At 33.4% G+C, this 17,412-nt stretch overlaps 1 protein-coding gene across 1 annotated transcript; it reads right to left on the reverse strand.

The window, feature by feature from the left end:
• Positions 1 to 601: 601 nt before the first annotated feature.
• On the reverse strand, positions 602 to 2,647 carry LOC148266608 (uncharacterized). Its single transcript, XM_088215110.1, has 2 exons — positions 2,226 to 2,647; positions 602 to 1,430 (listed from the first exon to the last, which is right to left on the reverse strand). Exons 1-2 carry the CDS (start codon positions 2,349 to 2,351, stop codon positions 1,077 to 1,079), a joined length of 480 nt encoding a protein of 159 aa, XP_088071236.1. The 5' UTR covers positions 2,352 to 2,647; the 3' UTR covers positions 602 to 1,076.
• Positions 2,648 to 17,412: the final 14,765 nt, after the last annotated feature.

A 17,412-nucleotide genomic window follows, 5' to 3' on the forward strand; every position in this document is an offset into this window, starting at 1 on the left:
CACTTTTATTTCGTGTATAAAAAATAATAATATAATTAAAAAATAAACAATTAAATTAGTCCTCCAAATATAGTATTTATTATCTAGTATTTTTCTATACTTTTATTATAATTTAATTACTAATTTATTTATTTATTTTAAACATTTGAATTTTTATTCTTTTTTAAAAGATTAAAATATGTATAATATATTTAAACATTTTTAAAAAATAATTTAACTAATTTATTAAATTAATAATGACAAAAATAATTTTATTTTTACTTATTAATCTATTAATTTAATTAATTAAAATTAATCTTCTAAAATATTTTTTAAACTATTCAAATATAACTTAATTATTTTCAATTTTTTATAATAAAAAATTAAATGTTTAAAATAAGTAAGTAAAAAAAAATCAAAATTAAATTAAAAAATATTATTTTCAAACTTTAAAACCTAACTTAATAATTTCCCCTAAAAAAATGTCTGAACTACAAAAAAATTCTCCAAGTTTTAGAGAGCTATTCAAAAATAAATTTAAAAAAAATTAACTATCACAAAAATTCAACTTAATTTTACCTACATATTAATAAATTAAACCCAGAATCCTATTAAATCTGTGTTCTGTGAAATTTAAATTAATTAATTAAAACACCACAGGCAGAGTAGAATTTTTCGCTTCTTGTGACCTTACAACTAATAGCAGCCAAAACCATGGCAGTGGTGGCACACCACCCCAGATTGTGCTCATGCAAACACGCTAACCCCTAACCTCAAATCAACTCACCATCACTGTTTACACAACTCACCGTATATCAACTTCCAGTTCAATACCTTCAGTTTTCTTTTTCCTTCTTCTGGATGAAGTTCAATATATTCACCTGAAACCTTATTTAGTGTTTTTATAATCTAACCTATTTCACCTTCTATCTTAAATTTGATCCAAAATCATTTCCTTTCGAGAAGTATTATTATAAAAAAAAAAAAAAAAAAAGCTGTACAACCTACATTTGCTGTACTGTCTTCCACCATTAAAATAACATCAAAAGCCTAAGAGCCTAGCCTGAGGTTTCAAGATAAAGATGAGAACCTAACCATCAAACAGCACCACTGTTATGTTTGCTGTCAGTGTTAACAGCTGAAACAGGAGCAGGTTCATCATCCCCAACGCCATTAATAATTGTGTCAGCTGTAGTGTTCATTAGCCGAAGTTTTTTGGAAGAACCCTTACTAAGCTTTACTGGGTATTTAACTGCATTCAGTTCCAGTTTGCGGAGGGCTGCTTTCCCCAGATCAACGCCGCATATATCAGATAGCCTCACAAGGTAAAGCAACACGTCTGATAGCTCCTCACCAACGTGTTCTTTCTCTTCTTCTTCCCAATCTGGAAGGCCTCTTGGCACCTCCCCTTTCCATTGAAATATCTCAGACAACTCTCCTACTTCCCCTACCTGAATATGCATATACGTACAATTTTATATGCATATACACCACATAACTCACTGTGCAAAACAAACAAAATAAAAAAGGACTCGGTATTTTAGAGTAAACCCAACCGGATCCTGTGCCTTTCCCAGTAGTCTGAACGTGAGACAATTCGGTTCATTATTACTTTCCTATTCTAACTATGATCCATGTGAGAAATAAACTGATGGTTCCTGATAGTCCAGTACATCTGCGACAGTGAATTTTGTAATTTAAGAACCAACAAAAAGAATCAAACTGACACTGTTGCTGATGTTTTTTATTTTCTCCTTTCTACAATTTTCTCTGGCTCTAATTAAAGTTGATTCATCCTATGTAATGATAGAACATGAAAAATTTGGGATGAATGCATCTAGAAATATGGATGACGGGTTGTATACGGGTCTTCTAAACGGGTTAATCTCCTATTATTATTGTGTTAAAGAATTCAAATATAAATCGAAAAACTTAATTCAAGAAACACATCAAAATGTTAAATTTTTTTAAAGTAGATTTCTGCTTATCTGAATTCCTCTTTCTCGATCCCCTAAAAGTTACTGTCGAAATTTTCTTCTCAAAAATTAAACCCTATATGCAGACCGATCAGGGTATAAGTGATCAAAGCGAAAATCATTATGACTCGAATAGAAAAAATAACAGACAGAAAAGAATAACAAATTAGAGATACAAACAAGGACAATGAATATTGTGAATACATGATCCAGAACTGCTGCAAAGAAACTAAGGTTTCGAAGAAGAAAGAGTTTTCCATTTTTAAATACCAGAGCAAGGAGGAGATTTCTAGGACTGTGAAACTGATCCCAATCTCGTTCCTTCGCAAATTCCGCCATTTTCCTCTTGAGTTCATCTAGCGTAACTACTCCTTCAACCTCTGAAACTCCCCTCATTTTCTCTAAAAATCAAAAACCAGAGTTCGATGGAGCGCCCGACATATACCGTAAACAAGAGACCCCTATTCCCGACTCTAGTATGTAGTGGGAACGGGGAGAGATCAGCCAACTCACCGGCTATTGTGGATGACTTTCCATTACTGCTACTGACACGTGACGGTCACGGGTTTCTCGGGATTTAGAGGGACCACAAGCTGTTATAAATTAAGGGAAATATCCAAAGTGCACATTCTCGGGCGAAAATTTCTCTACAAGGAAAATTCCACCCATCGCAACTCACAATGCTTTACTTCCCTTCTTTCTCTTGGGTGCATTGAATTTCGAAAAGGTAATTTAATAAATATTTTATAATAATTTAAATTTTCATATTTATGTTATGCAGTTATTTATAATGATAGATCTAAAGTCATATAATTCATATTGCACAATTTTTTATAATTGTAGATACTGAAATTTTAGTGGTTCTTAATTTAGAGTATTTATTACGATATTATATATGTAAATTACTCATTACCAATGTTATTATACATAATAAAGTTAAGAAATATATGTTTTTGATTGAAATATAAAAAATTTTATTAAAAATAAAACTAAATATATTAATAAAATAATTTAAATACGAAAGCTTCTATAAGAAGTAAATACATAAGAGATTGGATTATTATCATTGTAAAAAAATAATTAAATATTTTTATATATATAGGAAGTTAATAAAAAATAAATTAAAATACTAATTTGATATTTATATTATTTGAAAATATTCAAATTGATCGCTACACTTTTTTTTTATGATTTTGGTCTTTTTACTTTTTAAAAAATTTATGATTTAATCTCTAATTATTAATATATACTAATACCATTAGTAGAAATATCATGTGACAAAGAGTTTAACACATCTTGCATTCTGTTTGGGTCAATATTCATATTAGATGTTATGTGTCAAATGATGTGGCATCTGATATAACAATTTTTAAAAATTTAAGAATTTATATACTAGTTTAGATAAACAAAAAAGATAACATGTTTTGAACTGGGTGAATAAAATTCCTAAAACCACCATGGTCAATCTTCTCCAAACGTCTCTTATTGGCAGGGACATGGTGGCTACTTCTACCTTGTTGATCTTTGATCCTTATAGTGAATTTTTCTATAGCAGCCATAATGAAAGTTAACATCATAAACACCAAAGAAATAAATACTGTGAAAACGAAACTTGCTTATTTGATAAAAATAGAGGATGGTGTACACTTCCACTTATGATCAATATCTAGAAATGTAACACCCCCACCAAGTGAAGGTTGGATATCATTATGGTGCAGTCTATATATTTCAAAAACCATCATATATTCATCTACCATTTCTTAATGTTCAACGCCACTTGTTTTAACAATTTTCATTTACATGCGGTGTATAAAGAAATTGAATCAAAACTTTCATTTATAACTCCTGACATTCTAGGCTAGCATTAGAGAAAGTTAGTGTCAAATATCACTATGTCTAAGTTAAACTGTAGTACATAAACAACAACCGAAAACTCTTCAGTAATACCCGTCTATATTGACCTCTAAATTTGGAGACATGTTTTTTGTACATCTAACTTCTGCTCTTGTTTTACTTGCTCTGTAATATATAACATGTAATGAGCTACATAGCCCAGTAAGTAAGATTTGAAATTCACACCAAAATAAATAGAAAATTTACATCTAACTTCTCGGTACCAAGCATTATCCAACCTAACCATTTCCCCTCCCTTCTCTCACTGCCACTGGTCATATATATAGTTTTTGCATACAGCTTATCAAGCCCTAATCCACTACAACAAGCTTTCACTCTGCTTACACCTAATTTTCCTCCTAAAAAGTCATTTATTCACAACCATATACCTCTATCTGCCTTTCCTTAATTCTTACCAGATTAATCTACCCCTACCAAGTCTATTCTCCGTCAATCAGTACTTGCCCAGTACCTTAGTCAAAGTCCCACCATATGTCTCTCCTTAACTTTCCTAGTTTGCCTAATAGAGCACCTGTGCCTTTTAAATTATTCAAAACACCCTCACCAAACTCCCTCTGTTTCCCACTTCAGTTTCGCCCATATTTTGTTTCCCCTATCCCCTCTCTTAATTTCTACCCCTAACACTAATTACCATCAATCCAACTTCCCTTTTGGCATATTTACAACATTTCCACGGCACTTTGAGCCACTGGATATTCATCCATTCACCAGTTACAGCCATCGGATGTACCAAGATTGTAAGCAGAAAAGAAAAGAAAAAAGTAATCGAACTAGAGAAGAAAAAAAGAAAAAGAAAACAATATAGATAAATAATTAGTTCCCGGGGCATCAACCCCTCAACCCCCACTAGGCCACAACAAAATCCAATATTCCTTCAATTCTAGATTCACATAACGACAAATATTACAATTGCCCACCAACGACATATTAATGTCAATCACACACACTCGGGACGTCGACCCCTCGACCCAGCCACTAGGCCACAACAGAATCTCATACTCCTTCAATTTCGGATCACAAAATGGCAATTATTAAAATTACCCACCAATGATATATCAATTTCAGTCACACAAACTCGAGGCATCGACCCCTCGACCCAACCACTAGGCCCACTATATTGTAATTTTCGCATACTTCAAGTACAACAAGCACATGAACAGTAAAACAATTGTGTAAATCCCCACATATTAACCGTATGAGGGTCACCAAGCATTTTAAAAAATATTCACCAAGTAAATATATATATATATACACATTTATACATATATCGACACACATTTCAGTTTTCCTCTTTCCCCTTTCTTTTCTTAATCGGCTCAGTTAGCCTTTTTTTTTCTCTCTCTGTCCAAGCTTTATCAATCACATAATTTCCCTCATTCCCTTAGTTCAAAACCTCTCTAAACCCAGCCAATAAAGACCTCCTAGTTCTGAGCTCCTTCTCACAAATTTTTACCTCGTCCCTCTCTTCCCTCTTCTATGTTATTATTAGAAATTTTAACATAATTGTCTTTACCTCTTAGATCTGTCTCTCGAATCAATTCTATACCCCACGAACACAAAAAGAATAAATCACAAAGAACTTAGAATGTAAAGTTCTATTTGAGCTGTGAAGAGTAAATGGTACTTACACTTGTTCACAGTGACGTCGTTGAGTCGGTCGGTCTTTTCCTTCGCTATTTCACGCACGATTTTCCCGTTAGCTCTACTATTGTGGAACACATGCAGTTCCTCCTCTCTGTTTTCCTTAAATTTTAAATTTCCTTTTCTCTATTGTCTCACGATCGACCTTCTCTCCCTATCCTTCCTTACTACACTCTCTTTTCTCTCTAGGGTTTGAATTCAACAAATGTAAGGTATTTATAGTTGAGTGGGGTACCGATGGATCTAAGGATTGATTTCTAGATTTTAAAATTTTATTTCATTTAAGTCCTTAAGCACTTTTAAATTTGTGGAAGATCCTTTAATTAAATAAAACTCTTACAAAACACTTTCAAAACTAAGCGTCCAATTATGCGGGATGTTACAAGAAATATATGTACAATATTAAGGATCCCTATAATACCTAAAATCACATCAACAACATAATGAAACAACACATCTCCTACAATATCAACAAAAACACAACTCATCAACCTCTAATTATTCACGGAGAACATAAGAATATCCATTAGAAACCTCTAAATTTACAATCATAAATGAGCCTCACAACCTCTACCATGGGGGTTACCGATCCCTCTAATGATCATTGGGTAGCCAAGCTCCAATTAGTGGATATCAAACTCACGATCCACATGAAAAAACAAGGACATATTGATTTAATAAGGTTATTGAGTCTTTGACTTTGATCAATGTGATAGCAACATAAGCTGAAGTATACAACTGTAAGTGTCCATACAAGGAAGCTCAAATGTTTGAGCGCAAAAGTATGAGAGTTTTTAATAACAGAGATTAACTTGTCGGTAACTTTAGTAAGTGGTGGGACATAACTACAAAAGTGAGCAACCATGGCCATGGAATTCTTGCACAACTTTGTGAGTGCAAAATGAAGGGTACATTGTTTTGCTAACAAGTGTCCTAAGCACTTCTTGAGAAAATTTTGTTTTATTTTAAGAATAACTTCTTGAGAAAATTTAACCAGATCCATTCTCTTTTTATTTATCCTAACCAGTTCATAAGTTCTCAATTTTCTAAAACTCGTAATGTTAGATATCACATTATTAGACTTGTGACATCTTATGTTAATATTGATCCGAATAGAATATAACATGTGCTCTAACTCCTTCCATTACTGTTGTTAATGTGCATCAATGATAATAAAATAAATCAAAAAAAAAATTGAAAGTACATGGGCTAAAATTGCAAAAATATTGTATAGAAACTAATTTAAGTAATTTAAAATAGTCTAGCCACAAAATACTTTTCAAAAATTCCTCTCATAATTTTCAGTCCTTTTTTATATATAATAAACTAAAATTTATGTATAGTAAATTGTATTCCCCCCTTACGAAATCAATGTAAATAAAAAATCAAAAAGAAAAATAAAACATGATTCAATTCTTATCCCAGCCAAAAAGATTATACGTCTCCTTATTCATTTATTCTATCAGAATTTTCTCTTTTTAAGATCTGCAGATCTACTCGAAACCAACACAAAGTTGATCGAACAAAGCATAAACAAAGCAACATTTTTAAAAAAAGATATCTAAAGCATAGAAGAAGCCGACACTAGTCAACATGAAAAAATTGGGATGAATGAATCTAGAAATATGGATGATGGGTTGTATACGGATCTTTTAAACGGATTAATCACCTATTCTTATTATGTTAAGAATTCAAATATAAATCGAAAAACTTAATTTAAGAAACACATCAAAACTTTTGATTTTTTTAACATAGATTTCTGCTTATCTGAATTCCAATTCCTCGATCCCCTAAAAGTTACTATCAAAATTTTCTTCTCAAAAATTAAACCCTATATGACTACCGATTAGGGAATAAATGATCAAAGCGTAAATCATTATGACTCGAATAAAAAATGTAACGACCCGAAACTTAAAAGGAAGTAAATTATAAATTAAGTGCGGAAGCGAAATAATAGCGTTAAGGTTTATATTCCTTACACAATAATTCAAAATACCCAATAGGGCTACGGGAATGATCATTCTAAAAGAACAATTAATATTCAAAGAAATACAAGAAAAGTAAACAAACTGAACGTCCTACTAGCAACCCTTTTGTGGATCGAGCTCTGTATTTTGGTTCTCTTAATCTGAAATAATTAATGAAAGAGTGAGCTACACTACTCCAGTAAGAATATCACTGTAACAGCCCCGGAAATTTAAATGAAATATATGTATTAAAAATGTCAAATGTGGAAGCGTAATAAAAATTTTGATTAACATCCCTTACACAATAACCAAAACGTACTCAAAACATGAAAGAACAAACTAACTAAAAGAGATACTCTAGATAAGAACTATAAATATAGCTATGGAGTCTTTAGGCGTCCCCTTCGCCGTCTTCCTGCGGAACGGGCTCGGGAACAATGTCTTCCTGATCTGAAATGGTTAAATAAGGAATGAGCTACACCAGCCAAGTAAAGATATCACACTATCTCACCACCACGGAAAGTAAAGGTGGGTAGAAAACAAAAATGACCAATGGAGCATAATTTATAACAAACTTGTTTATTAACATAAAAACCTTTACTGTCCACTTACGTTGGTGAGATCCATGAAAACAACATATGAAAGCAATAACATTATCATCATCATGAAATCATATAAACTTTATAACATAACACTTACCATGCCTTTGCATTTCAATGATTAAACAACATATTTTCCTCTTTTACTAGCCTACTAGTATCCATGGGGATCCATAGGGGGTCTTCGCTACCCGTGAACTATTAACATTACAACCTGATTCCAGGGTCGTCCCCATACCCCGTCCGGTATGGGCGTAAAAACCATGAAATTCGATACCCCGTCCGGTATGAGGGTGAAACGGGCCGTCTCCATACCTCGTCCGATATGGGCGCCAAAACACATAAGGTCTCCATACCCCGTCCGGTATGAGATACCACGTTCTAGGTAGGGTTCCCTACGAACTCAATCCGTCCACCATCTCCCAGGATATCTAGTCAGGCTGTCCACATTATCCACTTATCAATTCACATAACATTTTTGCCTTTTTCCTTAATCTCAATTATCCAATCATACAAAACATGTAAACCAGTAATTGACACCAAATAAGACAATACAGTACCGGGTTCACCATAATACAAATCATAATAAAAAGAACCATAGTTCATGAATACGAGACCATAGAATAATTACATCAAACATTATGTTGCATTTAATACTGGAAATTAAATCAAACGATAACAGACCAACACTGTATCAGACTCGAGCTCCATTGACAACCTTAATCAATTATACATCTATAAAGTCACACAGTACAGTATAATTATTTATTTAGCTTTAATACCGTGATGGAAAATAGGATGAGGGGTCCTTACTTGTTTCGGGGTCTGAAATCGACTCTACAGTGCACCTACGGGCTGTCCCTAATTTTCCTGAATTTTTTTTGGAAAACTTAAAAGCACTACCGGTACCTGCACGTGACCTAAAAAATCCCAAATCAGACCTAGGGCCCCTTTCGGCCAATATCAGAATTCCGGCACGGCGGCTGTGCCGTGCTCCGGCGACAGCGGCGGCGATTCGCCTCGGGTTGGCCATTTTCGGCCGAATTCGGCCACACTTGCATCGGTTCCTGTGATAAAACAACCCTAGGGCCCTCGGTGGGCCAAAAAATTATGAAAAACCGAGACTTACCGGCGGCGGTGCTCTTGGGTGTGACGGCTCCTCCGGCGTGAGTCGCGTTTTGATGTTTGGCTCTGATTAACCTGTAGAGAAAAGAACGGTGATCACAGTGGTATAAAATTTGCATCGAACGGAGGCCGGGAAGGGCCTCATCGGAGGCAAAAATCGAGGAGGGGCGCGGCGGCCCCGCTGGGCTTCGACTGGGTTTTTTGGCCGTTTGGCCAGTGGTTTGGCTCCGGTTTGGCCATAGGCGGACTCAACATCGAAAAACGAGCAAGGGAGAGAAAATTTACCTCGATCGGTGGTCGAAAACTTCCCCGGTGCGGCGGCGGGTGGCGGCGGCCGGCTCATCCGGCGTCTGGTTCTTCTTCTCCGACGAGGCACTGGCGGCTAGGGTTTTTATGGTCAGGTGTGGGTGGGGTTATTTATACCCTTTGCCTTTTAATCTCAACCGTCCATCAAAATTAAATCTGGACCGTTCGATCGCGATTTAATTGGGATTAAATCTGGGCCGTCCATCGCGATGTAATCTGGACCGTCTGTGCCTGATTGAATCTGGGCCATCCGTGCGCGTGAATCTGGATCGTCCGTGCACATGTTTGATCTGGGCCGTCCGTGCGCGCGGGAACGGATCTGGGCCGTCCGAGCGCGCGCACGCGGATTGCCCACGTGGCTCGTTCCCTGGTCAGCGTTGCCTTGCCATGCTGCGGGTCCTGGTTGGCTGGGGCTGCTGACCGGGCCGCTGACGTGGCTGCTGAGGTGGGTGCTGATGTGGCACAATTTTTCTAAATTGCGTTTTGACCCCGATTTTTGATTTTCTTTTCAAAAACACCCACATAATCCAAATTTTCACCATTTTTTCCCAAAATCAATTTCAATTAAATCCAAATAATATTTTTACCCAATTTTATCATTATTATTATTTTTATTTTCATTAAATTAAATTAAATAAAAATAAAAATAATAAAATAAAATTTTATTTTACTTGGGTGTTACAATCACACTACTCACCGACACATAAATGAAGATTGGTAAAAATAATAAAAATAACGAATGGAACTCTCAATTTAAGTAAATTCATTTTTCATGAATAAAATTATTTACCGCATACTTACCGTAGTGAGATTTGTAAAACCGACCTATAGAGATAATAATATAAATAATATTATAATCTTATTTTCAACCAGTCGGAACAACAACTTTCTCCTTTATCAGCCTACTGGTATCCATAGTGGTGCACAGAGATGTCCCTACAATGCGTGAACTTTTATTCAACATTTTCAACTAATGGGTCATTCGCATACCCCGTCCGGCATGAGTGCCAAAAGATATTATCCCTCAATATTTCGTCTGGTATGAGGGTGAAACGAGCCATCCTCATACCTTATCCGGTATGAGTGCCAAAATACAAATCCTTGATACCCCGTCCAGTATGAGACAATGTTCACGGTAGAGTTTCCTATGTACTCGATTTGTCCACCATCTTCCACCATATCTAGTAAGGTTACTATTCATCTATTCACTAAATCAAACAATTTTCCATTTACATTCAATTTTCAGCTTCTCAATTAACTGTAAATCATATAAACAAGCAATACATGCATCAATGAAACACGATCAAATTATCATACCAGTTCTAGTGTATTATCATGCACTCGAAACTGTAAAATCAATCAATCAGTTAAATATGACAAATAATATTAAATAATGGGTCCCGAGTCTATTAATAACATTTAATTATCGATATTTCTAAATTACGCAAAATACCATATTATTTATAATTAAACTTCAATTTTATGATAGGGAACAAGGTGAGAGATTCTTACTGAAATTGATATTCAAAACGCTAAGTTTTCAACTACACCTACTGGCGGTCTCCAAGTTTTCTGAATTTTTCTTCGGGGATTAAAACACGCTTCAAGTACTTAAAAATACCCAAAAATCAAAATCGGTGTTAGAAATCCTTTTCGGCCAATTTTAGGATTCCAGCACGGTAGTGCTGCCGTGCTCCGGCGTCAGCACTGTCACCCGCAGTGGCAATTTGCTTCGAGCTAGCCATTTTCGGCCCATTTATACTCCTCCCTGCGAGAAAACACGTTAAGAGGCCTCTGTTGGCCGAAAAAGTTGAAAAACATAGGCTTATCAGCAGTGGAGTTTCGGTCCGGCGGCTGTGCCGGCTCACCTTTGCGGTTGGGTGTTTTGTTTCGGTCAACCTGTAGATAAAAGAATGGTGATTACAATGGTGAAAAAATTATACAAAATGGGAATCGGAAAGGGTCTCATCGGATATGATTTTTTATTTTTCCTGTGACGATGCCGCCAGACTTTATCCACAGTTTTTGGCTCATCCACCGGTCTTTTTGCTCTAATTTGGCCATGAGAGTGTTCAAAATCAATTTTCGAGCAAATGAAAGTTTTTTTTTACCTCTTTTAAGGTCGAAGGTGGCTCTAGTAAGGCGGCGGGAAGCGGTCGGCTCCCTTTTTCGGCGGTTGGTTCTTCTCCGGTGGGGAGTCTTGCAGCTAGGGTTAAGGTTTGGTGTGAAGTGGGGTATTTATATCTGTCTCTTTTTAATTTAGGTCGTCCATCGCGTTTGATCTTAACTGTCCGATCGCATTTAAATAGAAAGTGAATCTGGACCGTTCATTATGATTTGATCTGTACCGTCTAATTGCGTTTAAATAGAAAATAAATCTGGACCGTTTATTACGATTTGATCTGGATCGTACAATCGTGTTTAAAAGGATAACGGATTCGGACCGTCCACATGTGCGGAAACAAATCCAAACCGTTCGATCGCGATCACACGGATTGCAGCATGGCCTTCTACGTGGCACCGCGCCAGTGTGCCTTGACACATGGCGTGCTCCAGTTCGTTAGGGCTGCTAACTGGGCGTCCTACGTGGTACATTTTTTCTAAATTACGTTTTGACCTCTAGTTTTCGATTTTTCTTTTAAAAATACCCCAATAACCCAAATTTTCACATATTTTTTCTAAAATTATTTTCAATTTCATCATCCACCTATTTTTTTATTTTTACATTAAATAAAAATTTAAAAATTCAAAAATTATATTTGTACATTAATTTTAAATATATTAAAATTAATTAAGGGTATTACAAAAAATAACAAACAGAAAAGAATAACAAATTCGAGATACAAACAAGGGCAATGAATATTATGAATACGTGATCCAGAACTGCTACAAAGAAACTAAGGTTTTGAAGAAGAAAGGGTTTTCCATGTTTAAATACTAGAAAAAAAGAAAATTTTTAGGACTGTGAAACTGATCCCAATCTCGTTCCTTCGCAAACTCTGTCATTTTCCTCTTGAGTTCATCTAGCGTAACTCCTTCAACCTCTGAACCTGCTCTCATTTTCTCTACAAATAAAAAACTAGAGTTCGATGGAGTGCTCGACATATACCGTAAACAAGAGACACGCCCACTCCTGACTCTAGTATGTAGGGGGAAGGGGGAGATCAGCCAACTTACTGACTATTATCGGTTGTATGAAGGACTTTTTCCAGTACTATTACTGACATGTGACGGTCACAGATTTTTCGGGATTTAGAGGGACCACAAGTCATTATAAATTAAGAGAAATATCCAAAGTGCACATTTTCGGGAGAAAATTTCTCTACAAGAAAATTCCACTCATCATAATTCACAACGCTTTACTTCCTTTCTTTCTCTTGGGTGCATTGAATTTGGAAAAGTTAATTTAATAAATATTTCATAATAATTTAGAACTTCATATTTATGTTATACAATTATTTATAATGATAGATCAAAAGTCATATAATTCATATTATATAATTTCTTATAATTGTAGATACTAAGGTTTTAGTGGTTCTTAATTTAGAGTATTTATTACGATGTTATATATGTAAATTACTAATTACCGATATTATTATACACAGTAAAGTTAAGAAATATACGTTTCGAGTAAACAATAAAAAAAATTTATTAAAAATGAGACTAAATATATAAATAAAACAATTTAAATATCAAAGCTTCCATAAGAAGTAAATACATAAGAGATTGGATTATTATTATTGTAAAAAAATAATTAAATATTTTTATATATACAGGAAGTTAATAAAAAAATAAATCAAAATGTTAAATTGACATTTGTACTACTTTAAAATATTTAACTTGGTCATTACACTTTTTTTTAATGATCTTGGTCTTTATACCTTTTAAAAAATTTATGATTTAATCTTTAATTTTTAATATATACTAACACCATTAGTAGAAATGTCATGTGACAAAGAGTTTAACACATCTTGCATTCTGTTTGGGTCAAAATTCCTATTAGATATTATGTGTCAAATGATGTGGTATCTGATATGATAATTTTAAAAAATTTAAGAATTTATATACAAGTTTAGGTAAACAAAAAAATAACATATTTTGAACTGGGTGAATAAAATTCCTAAAACCACCATGGTCAATCTTCTCCAAACATCTCTTCGCACTCTTATTGGTTGTGATATAGTGACTACTTCTCATTTGTTGATCTTTACTCATTATAGTGGCTTTTTCTTTCACGAACTCCCTCAAACAATCACAATAAAAGTTAACGTCATAAACACCAAATAAACAAATACTATGAGAACGAAACTTACTTATTTGATAAAAATAGAGGATGGTGCTCACTTCTATTTAGAATCAATATCCAAAAATATATGCACAATATTAAAGAGCCCTATAACACCTAAAATCGCATCAACAACATAATGAAACAATACATCCTTGCAAGACCAACAAAAACACATCTCATCAACCTCCAAAATTATTTATGGAGACTATAAGAATATCCATTAGAAAACCTCTAAATTTACCATCATAAATGAGTCTCACGACCTCTAGCATGAGGGTTACTAATCCTACTAATGATCATAGAGTAGCCGAACTCCAATTAGTAGAGATCAAACTCACGATCCACATGAAAAAGCAAGGACTTTAATGATTTAATTGAAGTTATTGAGTATGATTTTGATCAATATGATAATAATATAAGCTAAAATATACGACTGTAAGTGAGTAAAAAGACGTGAGGGAGTCCACACAAGGAAGCTCATATGTCTAAGTGCAAAAGTATGAGAGTTTATGATAAGAGAGATTAGCTTGTCAAGAACTTAATAAGTGGTAGGGCATAACTACAAGAGTGAGCAGCCATGGCCTTAGAATTCTTGCACAACTTTGTGGGTTTAAAATTGAGGGTACATTAATTTGTTAACAAGTGTCTTAAGCTACTTCTTGAAAAAAAATTGTTTTCTTTCAATAATAATTTCACAAGAAAATTTAATGAAACTAGTTTTCTTTTTATTTATTTTAATTGGTTTATAAATTCTCAATTTTTTAAAACTCACAATGTTAAATATTACATTATTGAACTCGTGATATCTTATGTTAATATTAATCCAACTATAATATAATATGTGCCCAACTTAGTGTTAAAGTACATTGATGATTAGAAAATAAATCATAAATTTTTTTAAAGTATATGGGCTAAACTTGCAAAAATATTGTTTAGAAACTAATTTAAGTAATTTAAAATAGTTTAGCCAAAAAGAAATACTTTTCGAAAATTCCTCTCATAATTTTCAGTCCTTTTGGTATAATATAATAAACTAAAATTTAATGTACAGTAAATTGTATTCCCCAACACGAAATCAGTGTAAATGAAAAATCAGAAAGAAAAAGAAAACATGATTCAATTATTATCCCAGCCAAAAAGAAAACATGATTCATTTATTCCCTCAGAATTTTCTCTTTTTAAGATCTGCAGATCTACTCGAAACCAACAAAGCATAAACAACACAACATTTCTGAAAGAAGAGCTCTAAATCATATAAGAAGCCGACACTAGCCAACAGGGAGAACATAAGTCGAGATCTGATAATCAATCGACGAGAGAAGACGCAACGGCAAGTATGGATACGTGTACCATTGATGAGTCTGAGAAAGCTCACCAGGTGTTTGATGAAATGCCGACGACACATCAGGTTGGAGCGGTTTCCAACTCGCTCATGGACAAGGAAAATGGAGATCGAGTAGCAGTAGCCAATTTCAATCCTGCAAGCAACTCAATACAGCCCAATAAAATTTACCCTGACGAGGCTTTTCATGATCGGAATAAGCAAGCTGGAGCTGGATCAACTTTTATTAACAGAGGAAATATCGGCTCACAGAATAATACCACTGGAAATAATAATAGGGTGGATGCTTGCATCACTGGACCCATCACCTTCTCCAGACCAACCACAGACTAGGAGACACCCACTTCTCATAAAACCATCGTATTTGTAGTTTTCAAATATTGCAACGTCAGAGTCTAGCTCAATGTGTATTTATATTTATGCACGTGTGTATGTGTGGGTGTATAACGATTAACCGACGGCAGCACTTGACGTCAAGTTATACAGAACAAGCTTGACTTAAGGACTGCAATCGGACAAAAGAAAATGACACAGTGGCCTGTAATGTCAAATGTTCTTTGTTGAATTTAATGGATGTTTTTTAAGAAAAGAGTTATTAAAAAGTTATTCCAGATTTTTAATTTATTGTAATTAACCCAATTAAAAAAAATAATAAGTCCTTACTAATGTTATTGTCCAATTTTTGTTTTAATAAAATAATTCCAAAGCAATAGAAACGAAGAAAAGCAAATAAAGTGGCACATGATGAACTATTGTTTGACAGTCTTATATAGAAATAATCTCCCTATACAAAATATAAATAGTCAAATTAAAACTTTTAAAAATTCAAAAAGAAACACAATATATAAGAAAAATACGAAAGTAATACATACATATTCTTTTATAAGTCATCCAAATTTAAAATTGGAGAGGAATATAACAAATAAATAGTAAAAAATTCATATATTATCTAAGTTTTCTATCGTATATAATTCTTTGAATTTTTACTAACTTAATATAATATAATGAAAGCATCGTAGCATATCTATAAACAAAATTTATTCAAACGTTCATATCTATTCACTTTTTTTACTCGTAAATGCTTTAACATTGATTTTGATTATTCTATTTGGAAGGAGAAAAGAGAGTCAATCGGATATTACAAATTATTTTATTGTGATTTGTCTCATATTTTAATATAAAATTATAAAATTTGTAAGTATATTTTTATAATTTCGTAATATTAATTGATTATTTGATCACTTTAACATAAAACAGTTTTTATAGCCCATTAGGAGGATAAGTATTAAAAATTCACAATTGCAAAATGTTACTTCAATTTTAAAAATATATTCTTAGTATAAATTACTTACAATTTTTTCAATTATCTTGAACTAAAACTTGCAAGTAAAGTTTCAAATAATCCAAAACTTATCCTTGAATCCTCCCATATACTTACCATGGATGTACACACATTTTAAATATACTATCAAATATCAAACTAAACAGAAAAAATAAATAAATATTTGATATAATAAATTAATATTAAATATCCATAAAAATACAATTGATTGTTTAATGTCAGGTGTTGGGCCTTCAGAATCAATGAAGGAAAGCCCATGAGCAGTCACTTGCCGGCACATACATAGGGGGCTATACGTATAGATATTATTTTTATAAAATAAAAAGATTAAATTTTGAATAAAAATTATTGTTATAATCTATATGTTCAATTAAGTGACTATTTTTCTATAAAATTTTATTAAAAAAACTAAAGTTTATAATATCAGTTAAAAGAATAAAAATATGAATATTAATATGTAATACCCAAACCTTTTATTTTTATTATTTTTATTTTATTGGAATTATTTTAGTTTTATTTCATTTTAATAATTAATTTATTTTGTAATAATTATATATTTTATTTTAATTTAATTTAATTTAATAGAAATAAAAAAATAATAATAATGATAAAATAGGGTAAAATTATTTTTGAGAATTAATTAAAAATGATTTTGAAAAAAAAAGGTGAAAATTTATATTCTGGGAGTATTTTTGAAAAGAAAATCAAAAACCGGGGATCAAAACGTAATTTAAAAAATAGCACCATATCAGCAGCTACGTCAGCAACCCGGTCAGCAGTCCCGACCAACCAAGACACGCCGCGTGGCAAGGACGCTGATGCAGGGAGCCACATGGTCGATCCGCGTGCGCGCGATTGGACGACCCAGATTGAATCACGCACGGATGGCCCAGATCGCATCGCGATAGACGGTCCAGATTTATTTCCAATTTA

Source organism: Carica papaya, chromosome 3 (assembly GCF_054855325.1).
Source record: "Carica papaya isolate Zhongbai chromosome 3, ASM5485532v1, whole genome shotgun sequence".
Taxonomy (NCBI): domain Eukaryota; kingdom Viridiplantae; phylum Streptophyta; class Magnoliopsida; order Brassicales; family Caricaceae; genus Carica; species Carica papaya.